We start from the raw sequence: 27,631 nt of genomic DNA, 5'->3' as shown, positions 1-27,631 counted from the left end.
GCATAATTATGATGTGATCATTTGAATTCTTTTAATTTTTGAGTTATTGATATCGTGGTAAAATTGTTAACTGAAAGCAGAGGCAAAAAAAGCATGTGCTTGTGATGTTATAGGTTTTATTGACACCTCAATTTAATAAATTGAAGATTAAGGGAAGAAAAGGTAAATAAAATTATCACCCTTTTGTATTATGTCAAGCATTTTTCAAAAATTCGCAACTCAAAAAATAAAAATTCAAACTAAAGGTAAATCTTGAAATTATTCCAGTATTTAGTATTACGGAAAACATATAGCAATCTTTCATAAAATATTCCACCGTGTATTTACAGCATTACACAGTAATTATACTTATTTTAAAATATCACTGAGTATATATTATAGATTAATTACAATACCTTGTTGTACAAGTAGTTTCATCGGGGTACGAACCCCCCCCCCCCCCCCCCGGACAAATGCCCCTTTGGACATATGCCCCTTCTCCTTTTTCTAAAAAAGTTCAAAAAAATAAAAAAAAAAAATTCAAAAATATAGTAAAAACATATAAAATATTTTCTTATATCAGTTATTTTTCTTCAAATATACATGTACTTCAAAATAAGACACAATGTAATAATTTACTGGATTATTAGGATTTTACTAAAAATTTGATAAATTGATTTTATGATTTATAGAAAAAAAATGTAAAAAATTATATTGATGTTAATCTAATTATGACACTATATGATAGAAATATTTTGTAATTAAACATACTTTCCTAATTATCTATATATAATCAATGCAAACATCAAGCTGTTAGCCTGGCAGGTGTGTTATGATAAAGTAAACATTAATGGTTTCTTGTATACATGTTTTTTTTATTCTTTCTTTGATATCAATAACTTAAAAATTAAAAGAATTCAAATGATCACATCATAATTATGCTTTTTTATTATGTTTGACACTCTTCTCTGATAATACCCAAATGTATCAAATAGCAAATAAATATCTATAAATATATAGAAATAAGAAAAAATACATTATTTTATAAAGAAGGGGCTTTTGTCCGGAGGGGCTTTTATCCTAAGGGGCTTTTGTCCGGAGGGGCTTTTGTCCTAGGGACTTATGTCCGGGGGGGGGGGGGGCTTTTGTCCAGGGGGGCTTTTGTCCTACAAGCCTTTTTTCCGGTGGGGCTTTTATCCTCAGGAGCTTTTGTCCTAGGGGCTTATGTCCCAAGGGGCTTTTGTCCTACACTCAGTTTCATCCCAACGGCCTCGATAAATATAAGAAACTTTTCACCTCGGATTTAGTATGAAATAACACTTTATGTGGTTACTTTTTGCAATTATATGGTAAATGTTCATATATTATACCAGAAACATCTATACATATATATTATATATTTGACTATTTAAACCTCGGTATGATCAGAAACGTATATATATCTGCAGAGATTTAAATAGTATTTTATGATATTTAAATCTCTGATATCTGGTATGATATACAAAAGGATCGACAATGAAGAAACTATTTTCTGGATTTAGTATAATTTTAAAATAATGAATTTATATCTGCACTTTTACTGCAATTTAGAAATATATATCAGAAATATCATTGATGTATTTCTGCTTTAAATTATCCAGTTAATGTAATGGATAAAGTTTAAAAAAAAAAAAACAAAAAAAAAACAAAACAAAAAAACCACCAACAGTATAGCAATATTCTGACGTATTATATAAAAAAAAACCTACATAAATCCTTTAATTTGTTTCGTGTGTTTAATTTCCATATTCTTTCCCACGAAAGATTTAGCTTTTTCGTAGCCCGCTTATCTTTTTGGGATAAGTAGGTGCGAGTCGTTGAGCCGGATTGCTAGATCACCTTTCCAATAATTATATTACTTTCTAACTTCAACTTCCGGTGTACCTGTAGTTTCAAGTCTCTCCGCTAGACTGCGCGCTTTTTATAAACATTTGTGGCAGAAAAAACATGGCGGGAACAATAGCTGGATGGCTTTTGGAATATGTTTATCATATCTCGTGGGATACTTTTAGAAAGAAACGCTCAATAGACGAAGACAATTGCAGGGATATAATTCAATGTAATTTCAATCCAACATATGTCATGCTTGTTTGTTTTCAAAATTCACAGTGTTACATTTTACCATAACATGGTCAGCTCAACATTATGATAAGCTAGATACAGTTGTTTTGCCATTTTCATATTCTAGCCAGTTTGATGAATCGAACCCGTGTTAAATCAAAACTGATTTTCCACCCCTGGTGCGGTGCCTGGAATTAATGTCCACTCAGCTGGCTACTGTTAGTTCTGCACAGATTGCAAACAATATTGGGCCAGAAAAATCCTGGGGGAAGGGTAACAGAGTCTGTATCAACTAGCTTCCTAGGGATAGTATCAGTAATTTTATATGCAATCGCATTTTTTTTATGAAATAAAATACAAATATTACCATAATCTTATAACAAGCCAATAAGACTTTCTATGTTGGACTTATGAGATACTGGTGAAAACACTTACCAGACAGTACTCTACCCACAGGGACTTGTAACGTAGGTTGTGAGAAAGTCTGCTGTGTATACATGTGTACTATATACTATATAAAAGGACAAGGGAACCAACGACTCGCTTGGAAGAGGTACACCTGCCTCTACAAAAGTCGCCCGTATTCCGTCAAACATGGATAAATATGTACATATTTAATACCAATATAGTCTTAAATAAATTTTCGACATGAAAAACACAACTTCAAACACAAAATAATATATTAACATACCTTTATTTCACTATGAACGTGGAAAATGCAGTCAGATATCACCGATGTCGTTTTGCCTGTCCACTGAAATCTAGGTTAAACACGTTTGTGTGGATATTGTGTACCCCATACCATGGACCCGGACTGGAAACACCATATACCCGGTGTCTGTACACTAAAAGCTACAATATCAATGTGGTAACGGTCAAGTACAACATTAGAGTCTCCATTTAAGTTAGATTCTTCAATTAATGATATATGCATCTCAAATAAAGGTTCTTCTAAGAACCTAAACCGTGAAACTTAATTTATACAGAGTCTGAGAACAGAATTTCAGTGTAGTATCGGGTAAGGGCGAGTACACCAAAAAGGTACCCATCATCAATTACAATATGGCGGATTATACGAACAAGAGTCGAGTGCTGGATAAAAAAAGTGTGATTCCTCGCTTAGCTTTTGGATTGGATTAATGAAAGAGTTATCAGAGATAGCCTATTTGTATTTGCAATGGGAAAATATCACCAGAAAGTGAAATGAATGCATACAAAATTTGTTACAAGGGAATATGAGTGCTTTTGACCTAGATTTCAGTGGACAGGCAAAACGACATCGGTGATATCTGACTGCATTTTCCACGTTCATAGTGAAATAAAGGTATGTTAATATATTATTTCGTGTTTGAAGTTGTGTTTTCCATGTCGAAAATTTATTTAAGAATATATTGGTATTAAATATGTACATATTTATCCATGTTTGACGGAATACGGGCGACTTTTGTAGAGGCAGGTGTACCTCTTCCAAGCGAGTCGTTGGTTCCCTTGTCCTTTTATATAGTATATAGTACACATGTATACACAGCAGACTTTCTCACAACCTACATTACAAGTCCCTGTGACTCTACCAATTGAGTTTACCTGGCAATCAACCCGACATAGAACCATTGTGATAGGGTTTGTTAAATATAATATGAATGATTATATGATTGTATTAGATGGTGTAGTACTGACCAGTTTGTGAAAAGACTATTGTGTGATTGAATTATACAATAACCAACGGTTTTGTTTTTCACAGGGTTAATCAGCAATCAGACTGTTGTTCGTACAGAAAACACAAAACACATGATGCAGCTACAAATCCTGCTACAAATGTCACGTCTGACTGATGGAGAAAATTACGAAACACGCTATGCTGATGAAAATGATTATACTGTACTGGAAGATATGTTGGTTTCTTTTAAGGGACTGGCCACCTGCTTACCTGAAAGTTATCAACCAATGATGGAGAAAAACAAGGATTTAATAATCAGACAGGTACTAATTTTGTTACCACTATTTCTCAGAAAGTACAGAAGAGATCTTTCTCAAATTTTCATAGTTATGTAAGTTTCCCTAGGACCTTAGCTGTGCATATTGCATTTTGGGACCAATCGGTCAACACAAGATGGCTTACAGGCAGCCATCTCAGACTGTGTTAGTTGAAGTTTATTACCGCTATTTTTCAGAAAGTACTGAAGGGATCTATGTAATTGACTGTTTCTGAAAAGAAACTTAATGTGAACAAACTCTATGTGAAGTTTTACTATGTGCATTCAATATTTGAAAGGGAGAGAGAAAAGAAAAAAAAAACAGAGACAAGATCCTTTCCATTATTATCTGAGATAGATCATTCTTTGGTGGGTGCCAAGGTCCCTATGGGATCTTTTGTTCTATTGTGATGAATTACGGTTGTATTACCATGCTATCCGGAATCGCAGTCCGCTCTATTTTGTCTGTTTGTCTCGCCGTCAAGTAGACGCTTGTAATGTGAAGCTGTGTGTATGTTAAGCATTCTAGGGCGTAAGATTGTTGTAAATTAATAGAGGGCAGTAATGTCGTTGCCCAGCAGTATATAAAGCCGCGGTTTCAACGAGAGTTTTTCTAATTGTTGGACGAACTGTTGAAGCGAGAACACCTTCTAGTTTAATACAAGGTAAATAAAGATGTGCCTGAACAAGGCTTGCCTATTTACGTCAGTTGATAATAACTTACGGTAGAGTTGAGATCGGAGATTGACGTGCCTGAATAAGGCTTTCCTCCTCCGCGTTAAATACTCTGGAGAGTAATTTGAAAACTGAGCCTTGGGATTGCTCGTTGAATGATTACGTTTACACGAATCATTCAGAGTACTAGTTATTACTCTGTGAGTACTTGGTAATATGTAAAGATTGTGTGTGAATCATTGCTGGAGTGATTGCTCTGAGAGTACTTGGTAATATGTAAAGATTGTGTGTGAATCATTGCTGGAGTGATTGCTCTGAGAGTACTCGGTAAACGTGAGTGCTCAGTAGCAGTGAGTACTGTGAGTACACAGTGATTTTGAGTACTCGGTAGCTCGGTTGTGTTAAGCCTTAAGGAAAGGTTCTTATAGATAATATTACATTGATTTTATTGTAGTCTTGTTATATATGTGCGAGTAGGGATTATCGAATCATCCGAGGTAGGGGAGAATACTTGCATAGGCTTAACGATCACTCAGTATTTGTTGATAATCATTTAATTGTTATACTGTTCTGTCGGATTTATTCTGTTTGTATATTTTGAAGTTGTGTTATCATGATCACTCAGAGGCACTGAGTAATCATTAGGACTGATATTGTTGATTATAATATTTAGTGATACTAGATAGTTTATAGGGCTGCCACGATACGGCAGAAGCGTACCACGATATATTGCGATACACCACAACTGTATTGTGATATGTATTGCAATATTTTGACCTTAACATATGTGGTGTCTATTTTGTATGTATTCCATAATAAAAACACCCTTTACATTATACAAACATACAGTGCTATGATATGTAGTTTTACATCGATTTGAACCGTGTTGTTGAGTAACAAAAATGTTCAAATGTGAGGTTCTTGTTTTAAAAAAATACGAGTCTGTTTGTGAAAACGCTAGGCTACAGACGATCGTAACCTAATAATGCAATAACTAAACATGATAGTGTCTGCAAATATTTACACTTTTGAACCTAAATAATGAACAAATTTACATACAATTGTCCTGGCAAAATAAGCTTACGATCGTGATTAAACTTCAAAGGGCTGATCGGCTTGCAGTGTTGTTTTGACACGTGTAGGAAATCGAAAATGGCGGCGGACGATGAAGCCTGAAATAGCTGGCAAAATCCCTGCAGCCATGTATTCACCGGGCCTTAAATGTGTTTAGAGAATTATATATTCCGGTATTGTTGATTGATGGAGCGAATCAACTTGATAATATTTCAGAAACTAGCCTAATGTCATATTGTTTATATTCAACGTCATGCAAATGTTTGAATCATTTGAACATTATACACGTTAGTTACAAACATTTGACCGACATCTGTGTCGAATGAAAACGAAAGGGATACCCACATGGCTTCATATTAACGGAAAGGAAAACAAATACAACTTGCTGGTTTTGTTTTAATGACAGGACATTTTAATTATATCAAATTAATGAAATTATGATACTAAGAAAATATATCGTAAAAAACCGGTACAGGTAAACTGTATCGCGGTACAATATTTTTTGGTGGTGCATTGCAATACCCCAATATACCGGTGAACCCCGGCAGCCCTAATAGTTTATAGGATCACAGCAAGGTCAGCTGTGTAATATCTGTATATATCTGCACTGAGTAATTTGATAGGAACAGTACATAATGTAGACACTGTATAGATCATCAGTTAATTGTGACTGGTACGGACCCGGTAAGCGTCGCACTATAACTAAAATGAAGTACAAACAGCCACTGAGGTTTGAAACTATAACACACTAACATAATGTAAAATCTTACTTTTTTTCAATGGTTGTGCTATCCATTGTCAGTGTGTTTCACTTTCAGTTGCTACTGACGCTAGCAGGTAAAGGAAAGTAACTCTAAACCAACGACCACTTTACTATATGTACAACATGACGGGTATTTCATCACTAGATATAGGCATGGCGGCCAATACATCACTAGATTTACGACATGGCGGCCAATTCATCACTAGATGTACGACATGGTGGCCAATTCATCACTAGATGTACAACATGGCGACCAATTCATCACTAGATGTACGACATGGTGGCCAATTCATCACTAGATATAGGCATGGCGGCCAATACATCACTAGATTTACGACATGGCGGCCAATTCATCACTAGATGTACGACATGGTGGCCAATTCATCACTAGATGTACAACATGGCGACCAATTCATCACTAGATGTACGACATGGTGGCCAATTCATCACTAGATGTACGACATGGCGGCCAATTTATCAGTAGATATACGACTTTGCGGCCATTTCATCACTATGGCGGCCAATTCATCACTAGATATAGGCAAGACTGGAATTTAATAGAATTCAGGATGCAATAATATTGCAAGTGTTTTTCCTGATAGCAGTAGTATCACAATAATTAAAATCATAGGCAATAGGCACCCCTACTCTTGGAATTCTTTTTTTTTATTTAAATTTCCTGATCATTGATGTGTAAATAACAAACTTTAATTTTCATTATTCTGATCGTCCTATATTGTGTTTTCAGGCAGTACTGGTACCATGCAGATGTGGTGACTTTGACACAGCAGAATCCGTTTTCATGAGAATCTCGAGCCAAGTCACAGACAAGGTATTAAAAAAAAAATAGCTGTTTCAGCTTGCATGTTGTAAAAAAAAATGGATGAGAAGATTCAAACAACAAATTTAGTATTTCTGTACAAGGTATTATAATCTAAAACCCTACATACTAAAATATATTTGAAGAAAAATAGTTGGCATTATTGTTTTCACAAATTGAAAATGACAGTTATAAAATTCTGCCTGTTTAAATCTTCACTCGAGTTTGTTTTGTTTCTTGTTTATTTCAGAATATTGTTGAATTTTTTTTCAGGCCATTGTTGAAAGTTTGAAAGGAGTTCTTGCCACCAAATCAAAAGGTCACAAATATATTACGAACAAAGCAAACAGCTATGCTACTTTTGTATCAGAGTGTGTGACAATGTTTACCGAATTCAACAAGGAGTTTGATGTTCCATTTCTAGTTCAGGTTTGTATAAATCTTATGTACAAAATTGAATTGTGTTTTAAATGTTTTATTAGATCGGTGTATGATTTCAATGATAATCTTGTCATCGTGGCAATGTGTTTGTATCAAACTCAACGGCTGCACAATGTTTTGCAATGGTTTAAACTTTGATGTCACAATAATGTGTTGTAATGTACATGTATGTGTCAAATTTGGTGTCACGGTGATGTGTTTCAAACATGTGCTCCAAACCCAAGATTCAAATCTGATTTTTGGGAGTCCAAAACATACTCTCGGGGTTCTACATAGGTCAAGACACATGTTAGGTTATGTCTTACAGCTCTAGTTTTGTTTATTTAAGATACAAACTTTAAAATTTTATTCTAGATAGCTGAAGGACAGGAAAGACTTAGGGAAAGACGAAAAAACATAAAACATGCAGCCAGGAATGAGTGAGTATAGTTATAAAATCTTCTACATCATGGTTCAGTGTAAGTTTTTCACAGACCAGGGCTACATCATGGTTCAGTGTAAGTTTTTCACAGACCAGGGCTAGAAACTTATTTTGAAAACCACTTGCCTGAATTTAAGATTTCAGTCTAACTTTACCCAAAACAGGGTAATTTACATTAAAATCGGGCAAGTTTACACCAATTTTCACTTGCCCTGGAGCATATTTTACTGTTCTCGGGCCATCGGACCTGGGATATTTCTTGCCCTGCAGACTTCTACATCATGGTTCAATGTAAGCTTTTCACAGACTTCTACATCATGGTTCAGTGTAAGCTTTTCACAGACCAGTGACAATCCTCTTACATACTAATTCATCTGAACTCTCCAATACTTGCAAGTAGTAAATACACTGATGAGACAATGTATCTGTTCAATGTAAGAGCTAATCATTGACCAGCCTTAAGCTGACCCGTCCATATCTACTGGTTAAGGACCAGTTTACTATAAGTGAACAATATAATACACAGGACTCCACATAATCGAATAACGGTTATTTGAATATTTCGGTTATTTGCATAAAATTCTGCGGTCCCGATTTTTTCCTTCTTTATCTTTGTTTTTCAACTCCATGTATTTGCATAAACTTTTACATGACCTCCGGTTATTTGAATAAAATATTTGGGAAATTCTAAAAATAAAATAGAATATTTTTCAATTTGCAATATATTTTTAGCAAAATTCGCCAATATATGTTTCAAGATACTTCGCTTTTACTAGAAATCATCATGGTGACAGATAAACGTTATCGTATGGCTTGTTATTTTATGCATGAATCTGCAAAGGTATTCGACGCTGTTACGATTTACATCAGCAGCGGTTGATCATAACTTTAGTATAATCACTGACTCAAACATCTAATTAAAGCATTTGCACTTTCAAATATGTTTATTTATTAACGTAACGTACCTTAGTTCGTGATCGGTTGGAGAAACCATGTTTCCTTACAACAATCGCCATTCATGAGTAGTCTCGTTCAACCAGAGTTTTGTTGACTACGACAGACATGTAAGTATCAAGCGTCTCGTTGAACGAGACATAAAAGTATGTAAAGTGCAATGACTACCGCAAGTTTCGTACAGTATGTAGGATACAAAAGATACTTGCTACGTTGTTCCATTGCTACTTGAGTATGCATTAATTTCTGAAATGTTATCAAGCTATTCACCGTATAGATCAACAATACAGGGAAAATTCTCAAAACACATTTAGGTCCAGTGAACGCATGGCTTCATCACCTGCCGCCATTTTCGAATTCATAGACATGTGTAAAAACAACACTACTAGTTGATCGGCACTTTGAAGTTTAATCACGATCGTAAGTTCATTTTGCCAGGAAAATGTACGTAAATTTGTTTATTATTTAGGTTCAGAATTGTAGACACAAATTCAATCCTGTTTAGCTATTGCATTTGATATCGATCGTTTAGCTGTTTCTCAAAGATTCACGTATCGATCTAACGTAAACAAGAATCTTATATTGGAACATTTTTTGTTATTAAACAATTAAAATTGATTTACAACTTCGAAAATAATTGCTTGTTGTTCGTTTTAAGTGTAAATAATTTACGTATTTATCAAGTAGGCCTAAACGGAACGATATCTATTTGCCTGTTCACATACATATGTGTGGGAGGTCGCAAAATGTCATCTCCGCCTATTCGAATACTCCGGTTATTTGCATATTTTCTTCTGGAAAATGACTTATTCAAATAAGCGGAATCCTCTGTATAATGTATAACGACTTTTGACATCATTAATATACATGTATATTAAAATGATTTTGTATTATTTGAAATCTGAACAGAAGACTGGTGGTGCTGAAAACATTATCAAACAGGAAAGGAACAGGAAAGTTATCGAGTCCTACCAAGGAACCGGAAATGAGAGAAGCATTAGGGACCATCAGAACAAGGGCAAGTACATGTAAATCCCTCCCCCTGACAACAGTAAACCCCTCCCCCTGACAACAGTAAACCCCTCCCCCTGACAACAGTAAACCCCTCCCCCTGACTAGCAGTAAACCCCTCCCCATGACAACAGCAAACCCCTACCCTACCAGCAGTAAACCCCTCCCCCTGACAACAGTAAACCCCTCCCCTACCACGGTAAACCCCTCCCCTACCAACAGTAAACCCCTCCCCTGACAACAGTAAACCCCTCCCCTACAAACAGTAAACCCCTCCCCCTGACAACATAAACCCTCCCCTACCACACTAAACCCTCCCCTACCAACAGTAAACCCCTCCCCCTGACAACAGTAAACCCCTCCCACAGTAAACCCCTAACAGTAAACCCCTCCCCCTACAACAGTACTAACCCCTCCCCCACCAACAGTAAACCCCTCCCCTGACAACAGTATAAACCCCTCCCCCTGACAACAGTAAACCCCTCCCCTACCAACAGTAAACCCCTCCCCCTGACAACAGTAAACCCCTCCCCTACCAACAGTAAACCCTCCCCTACCAACAGTAAACCCCTCCCCCTACAACAGTAAACCCCTCCCCCTACAACAGTAAACCCCTCCCCTGACAACAGTAAACCCTCCCCTACAACAGTAAACCCCTCCCCTAACCCCCTACAACAGTAAACCCCTCCCCTACCAACAGTAAACCCTTCCCTACCAGAGTAAACTCCTCCCCTACCAACAGTAAACCCTCTACCACAGTAAACCCTCCCCTACACAGTAAACCCCTCCCCTACCACCAACAGTAAACCCCTCCCCCTACCAGCAGTAAACCCCTCCCCCTACACCATTAACCCCCCCCCCCCCCTACCTAACAGTAAACCCCTCCCCCTACCAGCAGTAAACTCTCCCCCTACCAGTAGTAAACCACTCCTCCTGGGAAACTCAAATTATGATTATGTTCATCTGAAATTTCAAACTGTATTAGAACTAACTAGTCAAACAGAATGAAAAGTTAGCAAATAATATAAAGCTTCAGTATATGTCAAGCTAACATCCTTGGATGCATATTCAAGGTATGAATTTTGTCATTGAAGCCTAAATTTTAAGTTTGATACAAAAAGTGAAGATGAAAAGTTACACCAGAATTTGTTTTAAAAGGCGAGGGATAATGCATGTTTTTAAAGAGTGTTACAATTGGTACTTGTTAATATAGCATGTGCATTGTTTTACAATTATGTTTACAGATAGATTGTTGTATGCATCTTACTCATTTGGCATCTTGCTTTAATCAGGCATTAGATAACCTTTTGGATGATGTCTCACCTCTCCCAAAGAAAGTCAGAGAAAATGAAGATTCTGTGTTCAAATCTCCATCAAAAGTTGCCAGTCGGCCATCTAGAACTGCAACCAAAGATGATGGTAAGATAAGCTGAAGGTTCCAAAGGAACAATATGTGTTTATTGTTATTGTTAACATTTATATACCTTACAAACTGACAACATCACTCTGACTAACAGAGTAAATACTGTAGGTGTTATGAACAATGCCTTTTGCCATTGATTATATTGCTGACTGTGCCACCTTGTGCCATAAAAGTCAGAAATACTGACCCTCTTAGGCTCTAGCAAAAATCATATTGTGCAACTTTTCAGTATATATGATTCAGACAAATATCATTGGCATAATGGAACAATTTGTAATACAATGAAAATGTGATATCTACATTTGCACAGGTCCTGATGTACTGTAAACAAACTTTTATTCGTGTGCGATTTACTTTCAAGATTTTCCCGATCGACTAAAACTCGCAAAAGTTAATCTCTGCGAATTATTATCGACTTGACTTAGTGTGATAGTATCAAATGAAAGTAGAACTATATGTAGTGTGTTCCGCAAAAGTTTATTTCTGCGAACTTGTTTTGAAACGAATTCGCAAAATTTAATTGCCACTTATATAAGTTGGCTTACAGTATGCTATTTCTGTGTAACATCATCAGCTTATAGTGACATCTGGGAATACATGCTTAGTAGCTTATAAAATAACGTTGATTTTGGCGTAAGACTTAAGATAGTTGAGAAGACAAGGTTTTGTCAAGTCATCTTGGCTTTCCGTGTCAAGCACCAAAATAAACCTTGTATTGTAAGATACTAACCAGGTATTCTATTTATCATTGACTTATAAAAAAAGGAAGCAAATTTCTGGTTATTTACACGGTTTAGCTTGAAGTGAAACGATACTTTGTTGCACAGGAAAAGATTTACCCAAATTTAAATGAACCAAGTAACATATTATTGACCATTTTCTATTTAAAGATGTGAAAATGCTATATTTCTAGGTGAGGATGACAGAACGGACCTTGACCTGAGTCCTTTAAGGTATAGCTAATACTTTTTATTTCCTTGACCTTGACCTTGACTCATGTTACTCCTAGTAGCATGTCTCAACAAGAATTTTCATTTCAACAGATTTTATAAACACTATATCATTTCCTATCCTCGATACTCCAAGGGTTACTATCACTGGCATTATATCCATCACTGGACTATCTCACAGTAAAACTGAAGGCAGTTCAAGAGAGAAAAAAATGGCCAATCAGAGGCCTGTAGGATTACAAAGAGAGTGACGCCCAACTTCAAAGCAACACAGTCAACTATGTAGTGTACCGTTACCTAATTCTTCTGATGAACATCAAGGAAACAAATTAGCTGTGTCTCCTGAACTGTTTTACTATGAGATAGTCCAGGAGTGGATATAATGTCTTTGATAGTAACCCCTTGAGTATCGAGAATGATCATTTCCTGATGGCATAACTTAAATATTATTTTATCAAAGCTATGATTGAAAATTCAATTCAAATACTGTTCCAATTTACAAGCCATATCTGAGCATATGATACAAAGGCCATTTTTAATACAACGCGACTAGCGTTTGTATTATTGATATCTGGTATACTATATGTGTAGGACTTGCCCTACAATGATATATAGTGGTATATAGTGGTGACCTCTTGAACCATTTCATTCATAAACTTCCATTCATAAATTCCCTATTTATTGATTTTTATCTCCCACTTTCTCCGAAACGGAGGATATTAATTTGAGTTTGTCCGTCTGTCTGTCTGTAACACTTTGTTTCCGTGCAATAACTGTAACAAATGTAAACCAATTTTCTTCAAACTTGGTGACAAGTTTAATGCCTTAAGGGCTTGGCCAAGTTTGATCATGACTGTTGATGGACCTTATTTAGTGGAGTTATGACCCTTTGAATTACTAAAAACGTCATTTTCTGCCATTTCTGTGATATAAGTGAAATGTAAACTGATTCTTATTCAAACTACATAACAAGGTTAATTGCCTTAATGACTTGGCCAAGTTCGATCGTGACTTTCAAAGGACCATATTTAGCGGAGTTATGGCCCTTTGCTGAAATAAAAAAAGTCAGTTTCTGCCACTTCCATACAATGACTGTAATAAGTATAAACCGATTTTCTTCAAACTTGGTAACAAGGTTGAATACCTTAAGTGCCTGGCCAGGTTTGATCAATTCTTTTAACGAATGTTATTTATCAGAGTTATGGCCCTTTAATTTACTACAAATGTCTGAAAGCATGGGATGGAAATTCCACAAATTTGCTTTGGACTTATTTGCAGGGATTTATTTTTGCAAATTATCTTTCTAGTCTTTTAAAGCCTTGATCTTACAACCGGCTATTATATGGGAAATCATGATTTTGATAAATTTTGTGAGGTATTAAATTTCACGATTTGGATGGATCCACGAATTTAATAAAATTAAAAACCCGCAAATATTAGCAACTCTACAGTAAGTGACATTGTCATTAAATGAATATAACTTTGGTAGTTCATAGTCATTTTAGTCAATGTTTACATTAGGGCTGCCGCGATACGGCAGAAGCGTACCACGATATATTGCGATACACAACAACTGTATTGTGATATGTATTGCAATATTTTGACCTTAACATATGTGTTGTCTATTTTGTATATATTCCATAGTAAAAACACCCATTACATTATACAAACATACAGTGCTATGTTATGTAGTTTTACATCGATTTGAACCATGTTGTTGAGTAACAAAAATGTTCAAATGTGTTCTTGTTTTAAAAAAATACGAGTCTGTTTGTGAAAACGCTAGGCTAACTGTTACAGACGATCGTAACCTAATAATGCAATAACTAAACATGATAGTGTCTGCAAATATTTACACTTTTGAACCTAAATGATGAACAAATTTACGTACAATTGTCCTGGCAAAATAAGCTTACGATCGTGATTAAACTTCAAAGGGCTGACCGGCTTGCAGTGTTGTTTTGTCACGTGTAGGAAATCGAAAATGGCGGCGGACGATGAAGCCTGAAAAAGCTGGCAAAATCCCTGCAGCCATGTATTCACCGGGCCTTAAATGTGTTTAGAGAATTAGATATTCCGGTATTGTTGATTGATGGAGCGAATCAGCTTGATAATATTTCAGAAACTAGCCTAATGTCATATTGTTTATATTCAACGTCATGCAAATGTTTTGAATCATTTGAACATTATACACGTTAGTTACAAACATTTGACCGACATCTGAATCGAATGAAAACGAAAAGGATACCCACATGGCTTCATATTATCGGAAAGGAAAACAAATACAACTTGCTGGTTTTTTTTAATGACAGGACGTTTTAATTATATCAAATTAATGAAATTATGATACTAAGAAAATATATCGTAAAAAACCGGTACAGGTAAACTGTATCGCGGTACAATATTTTTTGGTGGTGTATTGCAATACCCCAATATACCGGTGAACCGCGGCAGCCCTAGTTTACATAATGCTCCATGAAATGGTGTCTTAAACCACCGTCATTTGTTTTCCTCTCCAGGCCCCAAGATCATGAAACTGTCTTATGTCTAAAACAGTCTTAAGTTAAGATTCAGCCAATCACAGATAACGTTACAAAAAGTTACATCATTTTTTATTGGCTAAGCAAAAACATAAGTCTAAGACTGATTCATGATCCTGGGGCCAGTTCTTCAAGCACTATTCAATTTTAAAAACTTTTTTCTTCTGATTTCTGTTTTTAGCCCACTATTTCTCAGGAATAGTTAAAAGTGATTTCTCAGGAAGTACGGAAGGGATCATTCTCAAATTTCATACGTAGGTTTCCCTAGGGCCCTAGTTGTGTATATTACATTTAAGGACTGATGGGTCAACAAGATGGCCTCCAGGAGGCCACCTTTGATTTTGGTAGTAGAAAATTGTTCCCACTGTTTCTCAGAAAACACTGAAGGGATTGTTCTCAAATTACATATGTAGGTCCCCTTGGGCCTTAGTTGTGCATATCACATTTTGGGACCGATCGGTCAACAAGATGGCGAACAAGCCGTCATCTTGGATTTTGATAGGTGAAGTTTGAAAAGTAGAGAAAAAAATCCATCTGACAATTGTCAGACACAGATCAATCATTTGTGGGCGCCAAGATCCCTCTGGGATCTCTTGGTCTTCATATATACCAAAAGCCACACCAGAGTGTAAACTGTGTGCCTGATTTCCGAGTGAATAACAAGTTGTGACTTACACGGGATAATATGGTACATTAGTTGCTTTGATAAAAAGAACTGGAATTACGAAGTTTCTATTCTTTTAATTTCTGTAAAAGTGATTCTTTTTCATTTTGAAGGAAACCCAAAGGGTTCCGCCAGTTCTCGTATAAAAGGAATATTAATCGACCAGATCGTCATGCAATCGATGTAACGGACCATGACAAACCAGATCATCTTGGAACTAGCAAATCGAATGGCAAACAACAACTCAAATGGGGAGGAGGATTCTGATGAGGAGGGTAAGGTTTTATCTGTAGCTTATTTAAGGACAAATTCTGCTTAAAGTTACCAAGGTATATGTGCAGTAAATTTTTTACCCACGAATGAAGAAGAGCTTTTAATATGCTATTCACCACCAGAAGTTAAAGATGCTCCACCGCTGACAAATGGTATTTTTTCACGATCAAAAACAGGAGCAGATGATTTAGTTGTTTTCTTCAGTTACAAAAGTTTGAACTTCTAATTGTAATTTCTGAAAAAATTCCATGGTTCTATATCCTATATGGAATGAAGTACTGATTGCGCATGTACCAAAGGCAACATATTTCATATTATTTTTTGTGTTTATTAGACATATATATACACGATTAAACACCAATTATTGTTCAAATGATAAATATCATTTATGCTCTCTCGGTAATTTTGAAAATTACGATATGATATACTGCCAAAAATCATTATATTTACACATACACTGCATTGTAATTAGTTAATTACATATGGTAAAATTGTGGTCTACAATTTCTTTTAACACTTTTACATGTGCTACTACAGTGGTAATAATAATTGTAAAGCATGATTTCTGCAGGCATCTGTAATCTTAACATGTATAAAGCAATTTTACAATACATAATTCTGTTTATAAGGCATCATACATGTTTGTCTGTCCATTTGAACGGTTTTTACAGCTTAATATATTCAACCTTATGGTGTTAAATTTTCTTTTAGACTTACCTATGGAGAAGAAAGTGAAGAATAAATATGGTGCAGTATCCAGTCCAATCCGACCAAGGCAATCAGTGTTGCGGCCCCCTAGTCCGACAGAGTCTGTGTTTTCCTCACGTAAAACTCCATGGGGCCTGAAGGAGACTGAAGACTTTTACCAAGGTGTACAAGAATTTGGTGTTGGCAAATGGTCAGAAATCTGCAGCGCATTAGGAACATTTAGAACCAATGTAAATCTGAAGGACAAATGGCGGTCTATTCAGAAGACTGGACAAATTCATGATTTAGAAAAAAAGTTTGGACCTGTGTAAAGGAGTGTTGGTCCTGAATTTGTGTAGGACTGTTTGGTATGTATGAGGAGGTGTGAATAGACTCACTCTGTACTGATGTGTAGGACTTTCAATATGTCAAATGATAGTCCAGTCATTTTAGTTGATAGATCATTACATATATATACTCATTCAATGTACATGGTCGTTACCAAAAGTAATAGTGTACATTGAATGGGCAAACAGATGTTAACTAGTATTAAACAATTATGCTGGTAAATTGAAATTTCTGTTTAAGAGCGTGTAAAGAGGACAGCTCAATTTAAATAAAAATTTGAGGTATTAAAATATTAAATGTATTTTTGTGATCGTGGTATTGGATGAAAAATTACAGAGGACTCCACATAATCGAATAACGGTTTATTTGAATATTTCGGTTTATTTGCATAAAATTCTGCGGTCCCGATTTTTTCTTCTTTATCTTTGTTTTTTCAACTCCGTGTATTTGCATAGACTTTTACATGACCTCCGGTTATTTGAATAAAATATTTGGGAAATTCTAAAAAATAAAATCGAACATTTTTCAATTTTGCAATGTATTTTTAGCGAAATTCGCCGATATATGTTTTCAACATACTTCAATTTTACTAGAATCCATCATGGTGACAGATTAACGTTATCGTATGGCTTGTTATTTAATGCATGAATCTGCAAAGGTATTCGATGCTGTTACGATTTACATCAGCAGCGGTTGATCATAACTTTAGTATAATCACTAACTCAAACATCTAATAAAAGCATTTGCACTTTCAAATATGTTTATTTATTAACGTAACGTACCTTAGTTCGCGATCGGTTGGAGAAACCATGCTTCCTTACAACAATCGCTATTCATGAGTAGTCTCGTTCAACCAGAGTCTTGTTGACTACGACAGACATGTTGCGTAACAAGCGTCTTGTTGAACGAGACATAAAAGCATGCAAAGTAGGCGTACAATGACTACCGCAAGAGTTTCGTACAGTATGTAGGATACAAAAGATACTTGCTACGTTGTTTCATTGCTACTTGAATATGCATTAATTCTGAAATGTTATCAAGCTATTCGCCGTATAGATCAACAATACAGGGAGAATTCTCAAAACACATTTAGGTCCAGTGAACGCATGGCTTCATCACCTGCCGCCATTTTCGAAATCATACACATGTGTAAAAACAACACTTCTAGTTGATCGGCACTTTGAAGTTTAATCACGATCGTAAGTTCATTTTGCCTGGCAGATGTACGTAAATTTGTTTATTATTTACCTAGGTTCAGAATTGAAGACACAAATTCAATCCTGTTTAGTTATTTGCATTTGGATATCGATCGTTTAGCTGTTTCTCAAATATTCACATGTCGATCTATTGAGGCTAACGTAAACAAGAATCTAATATTGGAATATTATTTGTTATTAAACAATTAAAATCGATTTACAACTTCGAAAATAATTAATTGTTCGTTTTCAGAGTAAATAATTTACGTATTTATCAAGTAAACGGAACGATATCTATTTGTCTGTTCATTATACATATGTGTGAGGTGCAAAATGTCTATCTCCGCCTATTCGAATACTCTGGTTATTTGCATATTTTCATGTGGAAAATGACTTATTCAAATAAGCGGAATCCTCTGTAGTTATTATCTATATATTGATGTATTGTTACAGTCTTGGACTTCATCTGTGAATGTGAATTATTGACTCAGTCTGCAAATATAAAAAGGAATGTAGGATTTTTATGATGTTATTAGCGGTGTTCATACATAAAAATAAATGGTGGGGTTAGAGTAGTATGAATCAGACTGAGTGTTTTTATTGGAATGTATGATGGGGTTTAGAGTAGTATGAATCAGATTTGGTGTTTTTATTGGAATGTATGGTGGGTGAAGAGAAGTATGAATCAGATTTTGTGTTTTTATTGGAAGCATGACCTAAGTTTTGTTGTGAAATGTGTGTTTGAGAGTCTAATATAATGATATAATGGTGTCATTAATAATAATTTCTATCAATCAATTTTAGCCCCACCATCATCATTTAAATCGCTTCTGTCCCCCATCATTCCCTAAACATTTTTAGGTCACCTGAGAAAAAGTCTCATGTGACCTATTCTAATCGCCTTTTGCCCGTCGTCGTGCGTCATATGTCCATTTACAACTTCTTCTCCAAAACCGCTGAAGCAATTACAATGAAATTTTTGCACAAAAACCTTCTAAGGCATAAGGCAAATCAAAATTAAGAATTGTTTGACCCCCATCCTCCTGGGAGCTGTGGAGAGGGACCAAAAAGGGTAAAATTGACTAAAAGGACCTCTTTCACGAACAATGGAAATTTGCCCACGAACCAATTTTGTTAAAACTAAAATGTTACATGTAGCAACATTAAAGCAAACCCTTGAAATACGCTTAAAAAATTCAAAAGGTCCCAGGGGCCTGTGCTGTGGCCTAAATTAATGTTGTCCAGTATAGGTGTATGACAGGGTTCCCTTTTTGATCCAAAAAGTTATCAAAATAATGTTTTATGTACATAAAACTGTATTATTTTCTGAAGAGTATAAATAATTACATATTTTTGATCACAAATATGTAGGCAAAATGGGACAAAATAAAATTTTGGCTAAATTCAAAGATCGAAAATGATCGAAATTTTGGGTGTTATTTTCGGCCATGTCAATTATTAAACAATGGTGATTCACCAACTTCCAGTTTGAGTGCACCAAAAATATTTTCTAAAAAGTTGGCTCATTACCTGAAGTAAATATTGTGAAATTTTCAGAAAAATTGTGGACCGATAAATTTGTCGTTTAAAGGTCCTTAATGAGGCAAGGTCTATTTTTAGCAGTATTACACCATGGTTGCACCACGGCCCTTTTTCAATCATAAAATTGAGAAAACAAAGAAACTAATTTCTTAATCTTATTTAATACTCATTAGTTTACATTAAATTTAAATTAATATATGATTTTATAACCTATATATTGTAGAATAATCAAAATATTGAATCACAATAACAAAGTATTTCGGAATATTTAGGGCATTATCATTCACTTTTCAAGCTAGATGATGATTGCAACTGCAATTCTCAGAAATATTATTTTTATTTACAGCTGAAAGGCATATAAAGTAAAATAATAACAAAATCTAGAAAAAAATTGGTGGGAGTAGATTATTATGTAAACAGAATTAAGTTTTTACCAATTTTCACACATCCCGTATATTAGTGCATATATGTAAATGTTGTTGTTTTTCAAAATATTGTGCTTTCAAAGTGTTGGCAATGGCATCAAATCACACTATTACAAGTTTTTGTTTAAAAAAAATACATAGACAAATTGATATATGATTTTTTTTTCGTTCAAAAATGTATTAATTTTACTATATAAAGTATTTCTTAGCAGTTTAATATTTAGATTGTTCAGAACATTTTGTGATCAATCAACTGAAGTTTGATTTCGAGGGTTTTTTTTTTTTAATTTTCTTTAGAATTTTCATGAATTCCATAAAAGTTAACTAAGATTTTTTTTTTTTTCAGTAAAAAAAATAACAGCATCTTTTATGGTTAATGAAACAGTCAAAAGTTTTTGAGGTCCACAGTTTTATTTTTCATAATTAGCTTTGTGTATCGTAAACACATCATACTATCAATCAAAAAAATGGCATAAGGTTTATCATTTCAGGTAAAAAAATGATTTTATAAGAAATTTGGTTATCACAACATGAATTATACATGTCGGGGGGATCCAAATAAATAAATTTATACGTGACACAAGCTAAGTAACATAAAGTATATGCAATACACTGCATTTAAATGATTTCTCAGTTTGATCAGACACTCTCAATTCCTGTTTGACTGTTTCTCCCATTATCTCTGTACGATTAAACACCATATCCGCCAATTAAGATTTTTAGAGATGTTTTGTGTCCATACGGATTACTTTACAATTACTTATAAAAACTCATATAATTCTAAACTCAAAGTCAGTTTATATAGTATTGAATTTACCACGGGGATATACACCATGTTCATGTACTGTGATCGAAGCCTTTCTTTTGTGTCTATTACTCAGTAAAAGCTGTTTAATTTTCTAATTATATAATAATACTAACATGGAATTCAAATATGATTATTGACAATTAAAGTTAAATCAAGTTTTTGATGATCTACTTACAGGTAATGTCTATTTTCATTATTAAAACTGCTACATTCAGTTAGTTATTTTGCAAGATTAAAGAAGTATTTGCCATTAATGTATCTAAATCTGAATGTTACATCTATGAGTTTACCGAAAAAAATAACTTAAAATCTAATACGATATTGTTAAAGTGATGTGATTACATTTTTAAGCATGAATCACATAAATAAACAATGAGTTTCCAGGGACGAAAAAAATTGAAATGACATATCAAAAACACTTGTTGATCCCATGCAGGACAATGACATATCGAAAACTTATACACCATGACTTCTGAAATATAAAATGAACATATTTACACCATTAAATATGGCATAAACAGATTGATACCATGATATGACAAAGAACAATGAAACACTTATACCGTGACTGTACATTAATAAGCATGTTGATACCATATGATTTAGACATAGAGAACTTAGATACATCTATGCATAATGATCATATACAATTGAACCACAATGAATCAAGCTTACAACCATTGACATAGACAATGCACAATGTTGACACCATGATACGACATAAACTAATGAGCACTTGAAACCCTGGTATGACATAGACAATGAACACTTGATACCATATTGGACATGGACAATGAACACTTGATTCCATGATTGGACATAGACAATTGAAACATGATTCCATGATATGACATAGGACAATGAACACTTAATACCATATGACATAGACAATGAACACTTGATACCACTATGACATAGACATATGAACACTTGATTCCATATGAACATACAATGAACCACTGGATACCATTGTGACAGCCAATGAACTCTTTACACCATGATACCAACACAGATGAACATTGATACCATACAATGAACACTTGATTACCATGATATGACATATACAATGAAACTTTTGATACCATGATATGACATTGGACAATGAACACTTGATACCATGGGTATGACATTGGACAATGAAACACTTGATACCAATGATATGACACAGACAATGAACACACTTGATACCATATGACATATTACAATGAACACTTGATCCCATGATATGACATATACAATGAAACACTTGATACCATATGACATAGACAAATGAACACTTGATACATATGACATGACTACAATGAACACTTGATACCATATGACATAATGAATGACACTTTGACACCATGATATGACATAGACAATGAACACTTGATACCATGATATTGACATTTGATACATGATATGACATAGACCAACAACATTTGATTACCCATGATATGACATAGACAATGAACACTTGATACCTTGATACGGACATAGACAATGAACACTTGATACCATGATTGACATAGACAATGAACACTTGATACCATTGCACATAGACAATGTGCAACTTGAAACACTTGATATAGACAATGACATTTGATAACACATTATGACATAGACACACTTGATACCATTTAACATAGACAATGAACACTTGATACCATATGACATTAGACAATGAACACTTGATACCATATGACATAGACAATGAACACTTGATACCATATGACATAGACAATGAACACTTGATACCATATGACATAGACAATGAACAACTTGATACCATATGACATAGACAATGAACACTTGATACCATATGACATAGACAATGAACACTTGATTACCCATGATGAAATGACAATAAACAATTGATACATACTTGATACCATATGACATAGACAATGAACACTTGATACCATGATATGACATAGACAATGAACACTTGATACCATATATGACATAGACAATGAACACTTGATACCGTGATATGACATAGACAATGAACACTTGATACCATGATATGACATAGACAATGAACACTTGATACCATGATATGAACATAGACAATGAATGAACACTTACCATGATACGACATAGACAAATGAACACTTGATACCATGTTATATAGACATAGACAATGAACACTTGATACCATGATGACATAGACAATGAACACTTGATACCATATGACACAGAATGAACACTTGTATACTATGAATGACACTTTGATACCATGATATGACATAGACAATGAACACTTGATAACCCATGATACATACAATGAAACACCTTGATACCATGTTATTGACATAGACAATGAACACTTGATACCATGATAATGACATAGACAATGAACACTTGATACCATATGACAGACAATGAACACTTGATACCATGATATGACACAGACAATGAACACTTGATACCATGATATGACATAGACAATGAACACTTGATACCATGATATGACATAGACAATGAACACTTACCACCGTGATACGACATAGACAATAAGCACTTGATACCATATGATATAGACAATGAAGACTTGATACCATGATATGACATATACAATGAACACTTGATACCTATGACAGACAATGAACACTTAATACCATGATGACATAGACAATGAACACTTGATACCATGATATGACATAGACAATGAACACTTGATACCATGATATGACATAGACAATGAACACTTGATACCATGACAGATGACATAGGACAATGAACACTTGACACCGTGATATTGACATAGACAATGAACACTTGATACCATGATTGACATAGACAATAAGCAGACATATGACAACACTTGATACCATGATATGACATATACAATGAATGACACTTGATACCATTGATACATATGACATAGACAATGAACACTTGATACCGTGATATGATAAATAAATGACAATGATACACATAGACAATGAACACTTGATACCATGATATGACATAGACAATGAACACTTGATACCATGATATGGACATAGACAATGAACACAATACCTGAGACAAGACAGAAAACATGCCCATATGTAGGTTTCCTTTGATACCAGTTGTTTTTTTAGTGAAAATTGAAATATAACTGACAGACAGCCATCTTGTATTTTGACAATTGAAAATTTGAAACCATGCTATTATGTGACATAGACACTAAAACTTCGATCACTTTTGATACTATACACCCAATGACCACTTGATTAGTAAAACTGAAGGTAACCAAGGGTAAAACTTGAACCATGATCACATAGTAATAAACACCTTTTGAAGACTGACAGAGAGAGTGACAACTTGACACCATGCCATGCGGTCAACCACAGTGTACCACTATGATACCTCTGATGATGTACATCCAAAGGACTTCACTTGACCTGTTCTGACACGATGCCACTTGAGTTTTACGACATAGTTCAATGAGTGTTGATATCGTATGACAGGAAACCCCTGAACACTATCGATGATGACTGACAAATACGAACACTTGATACCATATGACATGCAGATCTAATGACCATTAATGTGTTCTGATTTTAGATATATTTATGAACACTTTAGCCATGATATGACATCAATGAACACTTTTATAAACTATGACATTCTCATTGAACAATACAAGTGACATTGGAGAACCACTTTTGATACCAATAGGACATAGACAATGAAAAAAAATTGGTATTTTAATTAAACAAATGAACACTTGTCATAACATAGACAATGAACACTTGCACCTTGATATGACATATGCAACTTTGATACCATTTGACATTATTATAATGAACACTACGAATACCATGATACTTTTATGCACAATAAACATAATCTATATGACATGTTACATGTAAACTTGATACCATATGATTCAGAATGACACTTGATACCATGATATTGAACATTTTTGTATTTTGACAATCATTGTTATGAATAGACAATGAACACTTGATACCATGATAGACATACAATGAACACTTGATACCATGATATGTGCAATGACACTTGATACCATTTAATCAATGAACACTTGATACCATGATATGACATAGACTTTTAACACTTTTGATAACAAGCTGATTTTACATAGACAATGAACACTTGATACCGTGATATGACATATACAGAACACTTGATATTTGTGTTTGACATGGACATTGAAGACCGTTTACATTTGGAATGTTCCATGATACAATGATTGATGCCCATTTCTCAAAGAACACCACAGATCTTATCCAATGATACGACATGATGTCATATGAACAACATTTCCATGATAATTTGACATAGACAATGAACACTTGACACCTACATATGATTTGTAATGAACTACATTGACACCGTGATGACATAACATGAACACTCGATATGACATGACAATGAACACTTGATTTTGTATATAATGGACTCATAAGGTCATTGAAGTACTTGATACAATGATATATCATAATCTTGACAATGAATAACACTTGATACCATGATATGACATTACCAATGTACATTTGATACCTGATGACAATAGTACTATGAAACCATGTATAGCATGACATTAACACAATGAACACTTTTATCTACCATTGTGACATGATGATTACCACAATGAACACTTGACATAAATGACATGATCATTTGACACACTTGATACACCATGATATGACATGAAATTGATACAATTGAACATTGAACACTGACCCATGATGACATATGGACATGATACGACATAGACAATGAACACTTGATACCATATATGACATAGACAATGAACACCTTGATACCATGATATGACATAGACAATGAACACTTGATACCATGATTTGACATACAATGACACTATGAACCAATGAACACTTGATGACCTATATTGACATGATGACAATGAACACTTGATATACACATGAACTATACATTAATACAATGAAAACACTTGATACCATGATACAATGAACACTTGATACAATGAACACTTGATACCATGAATATGACATAGACAATGAACACTTGAATACAATGATTTGACATAGACAATGAACACTTGACACCATGATATGACATAAACAATGAACACTTGATACCGTATGACACAGACAATGAACACTTGATTCCATGATATGACATAGACAATGAACACTTGATACCATGATATGACATAGACAATGAACACTTGATACCATGATATGACATAGACAATGAACACTTGATACCATGATATGACATAGACAATGAACACTTGATACCATGATATGACATAGACAATGAACACTTGATACCATGATATGACATAGACAATGAACACTTGATACCATGATATGACATAGACAATGAACACTTGATACCATGATATGACATAGACAATGAACACTTGATACCATATGACATATACAATGAACACTTGATACCATATGACATATACAATGAACCACTTGATACCCATTATTGCACTATGACACTGAACACTTGATATACATATGAAATGGACAATGAACCACCTTGATACATATGACATTGTATATTGACACTTGAGACAATGAACACTTGACAATGAACACCTGATACCATATGACATAGACAATGAACACTTGATACCACAGATGATATGACATAAACAATGAACACTTGATACCATGATATGACATAGACAATGAACACTTGATACCATGATATGACATAGACAATGAACACTTGATACCATGATATGACATAGACAATGAACACTTGATACCATGATATGACATAGACAATGAACACTTGATACCATGATATGACATATACAATGAACACTTGATACCATGATATGACATAGACAATGAACACTTGATACCATATGACATATACAATGAACACTTGATACCATGATATGACATAGACAATGAACACTTGATAAACCATGATATGACATAGACAATGAACACTTGATACCATGATAATGACATAGACAATGAACACTTGATACCATGATATGACATAGACAATGAACACTTGATACCATATGACATAGACAATGAACACTTGATACCATGATATGACATAGACAATGAACACTTGATACCATGATATGACATAGACAATGAACACTTGATACCATGATATGACATAGACAATGAACACTTGATACCATATGACAACAATGAACACTTGATACCATGATATGACATATACAATGAACACTTGATACCATTGGATATGACATAGACAATGAACACTTGATACCATGATATGACATAGACAATGAACACTTGATACCATGATATGACACTATACAATGAATACTTGATACCATATGACAATGAACACTTGATACCATGATATGACATATACAATGAACACTTGATACCATGATATGACATAGACAATGAACACTTGATACCATATGACATAGACAATGAACACTTGATACCATGATATGACATATACAATGAACACTTGATACCATGATATGACATAGACAATGAACACTTGATACCATGATATGACATAGACAATGAACACTTGATACCATGATATGACATAGACAATGAACACTTGATACCGTGATACGACATAGACAATGAACACTTGATACCATATGACATAGAC

The 27,631-nt window shown here is 34.5% G+C and overlaps 1 protein-coding gene across 1 annotated transcript; it reads left to right on the top strand.

The window, feature by feature from the left end:
• Positions 1-1,387: 1,387 nt before the first annotated feature.
• On the top strand, positions 1,388-17,436 carry LOC138335698 (telomeric repeat-binding factor 2-like). Its single transcript, XM_069284860.1, has 10 exons — positions 1,388-2,077; positions 3,821-4,059; positions 7,313-7,396; positions 7,658-7,813; positions 8,180-8,244; positions 10,110-10,218; positions 11,504-11,630; positions 12,548-12,587; positions 15,902-16,050; positions 16,773-17,436. The coding sequence occupies exons 1-10, from the start codon at positions 1,966-1,968 to the stop codon at positions 17,078-17,080; spliced, it is 1,389 nt and encodes a 462-aa protein (XP_069140961.1). The 5' UTR covers positions 1,388-1,965; the 3' UTR covers positions 17,081-17,436.
• The last annotated feature ends 10,195 nt before the right edge of the window (positions 17,437-27,631 follow it).

The sequence above is a fragment of the Argopecten irradians genome, chromosome 11 (genome assembly GCF_041381155.1).
Source record: "Argopecten irradians isolate NY chromosome 11, Ai_NY, whole genome shotgun sequence".
In the NCBI taxonomy this organism is placed as follows: domain Eukaryota; kingdom Metazoa; phylum Mollusca; class Bivalvia; order Pectinida; family Pectinidae; genus Argopecten; species Argopecten irradians.
Note: the sequence above shows the minus strand (reverse complement) of the source record. Positions and strands in the feature narration are given on the sequence as shown.

Excerpts from the sequence above, each read along its gene's own strand:
- LOC138335698 (XM_069284860.1), top strand. The coding sequence starts at position 1,966 with ATGGCGGGAACAATAGCTGGATGGCTTTTGGAATATGTTTATCATATC. Across the intron at positions 7,397-7,657 it reads CGAGCCAAGTCACAGACAAG|GCCATTGTTGAAAGTTTGAA; the intron begins GTATTAAAAAAA and ends ATTTTTTTTCAG. Across the intron at positions 10,219-11,503 it reads TAGGGACCATCAGAACAAGG|GCATTAGATAACCTTTTGGA; the intron begins GCAAGTACATGT and ends TGCTTTAATCAG.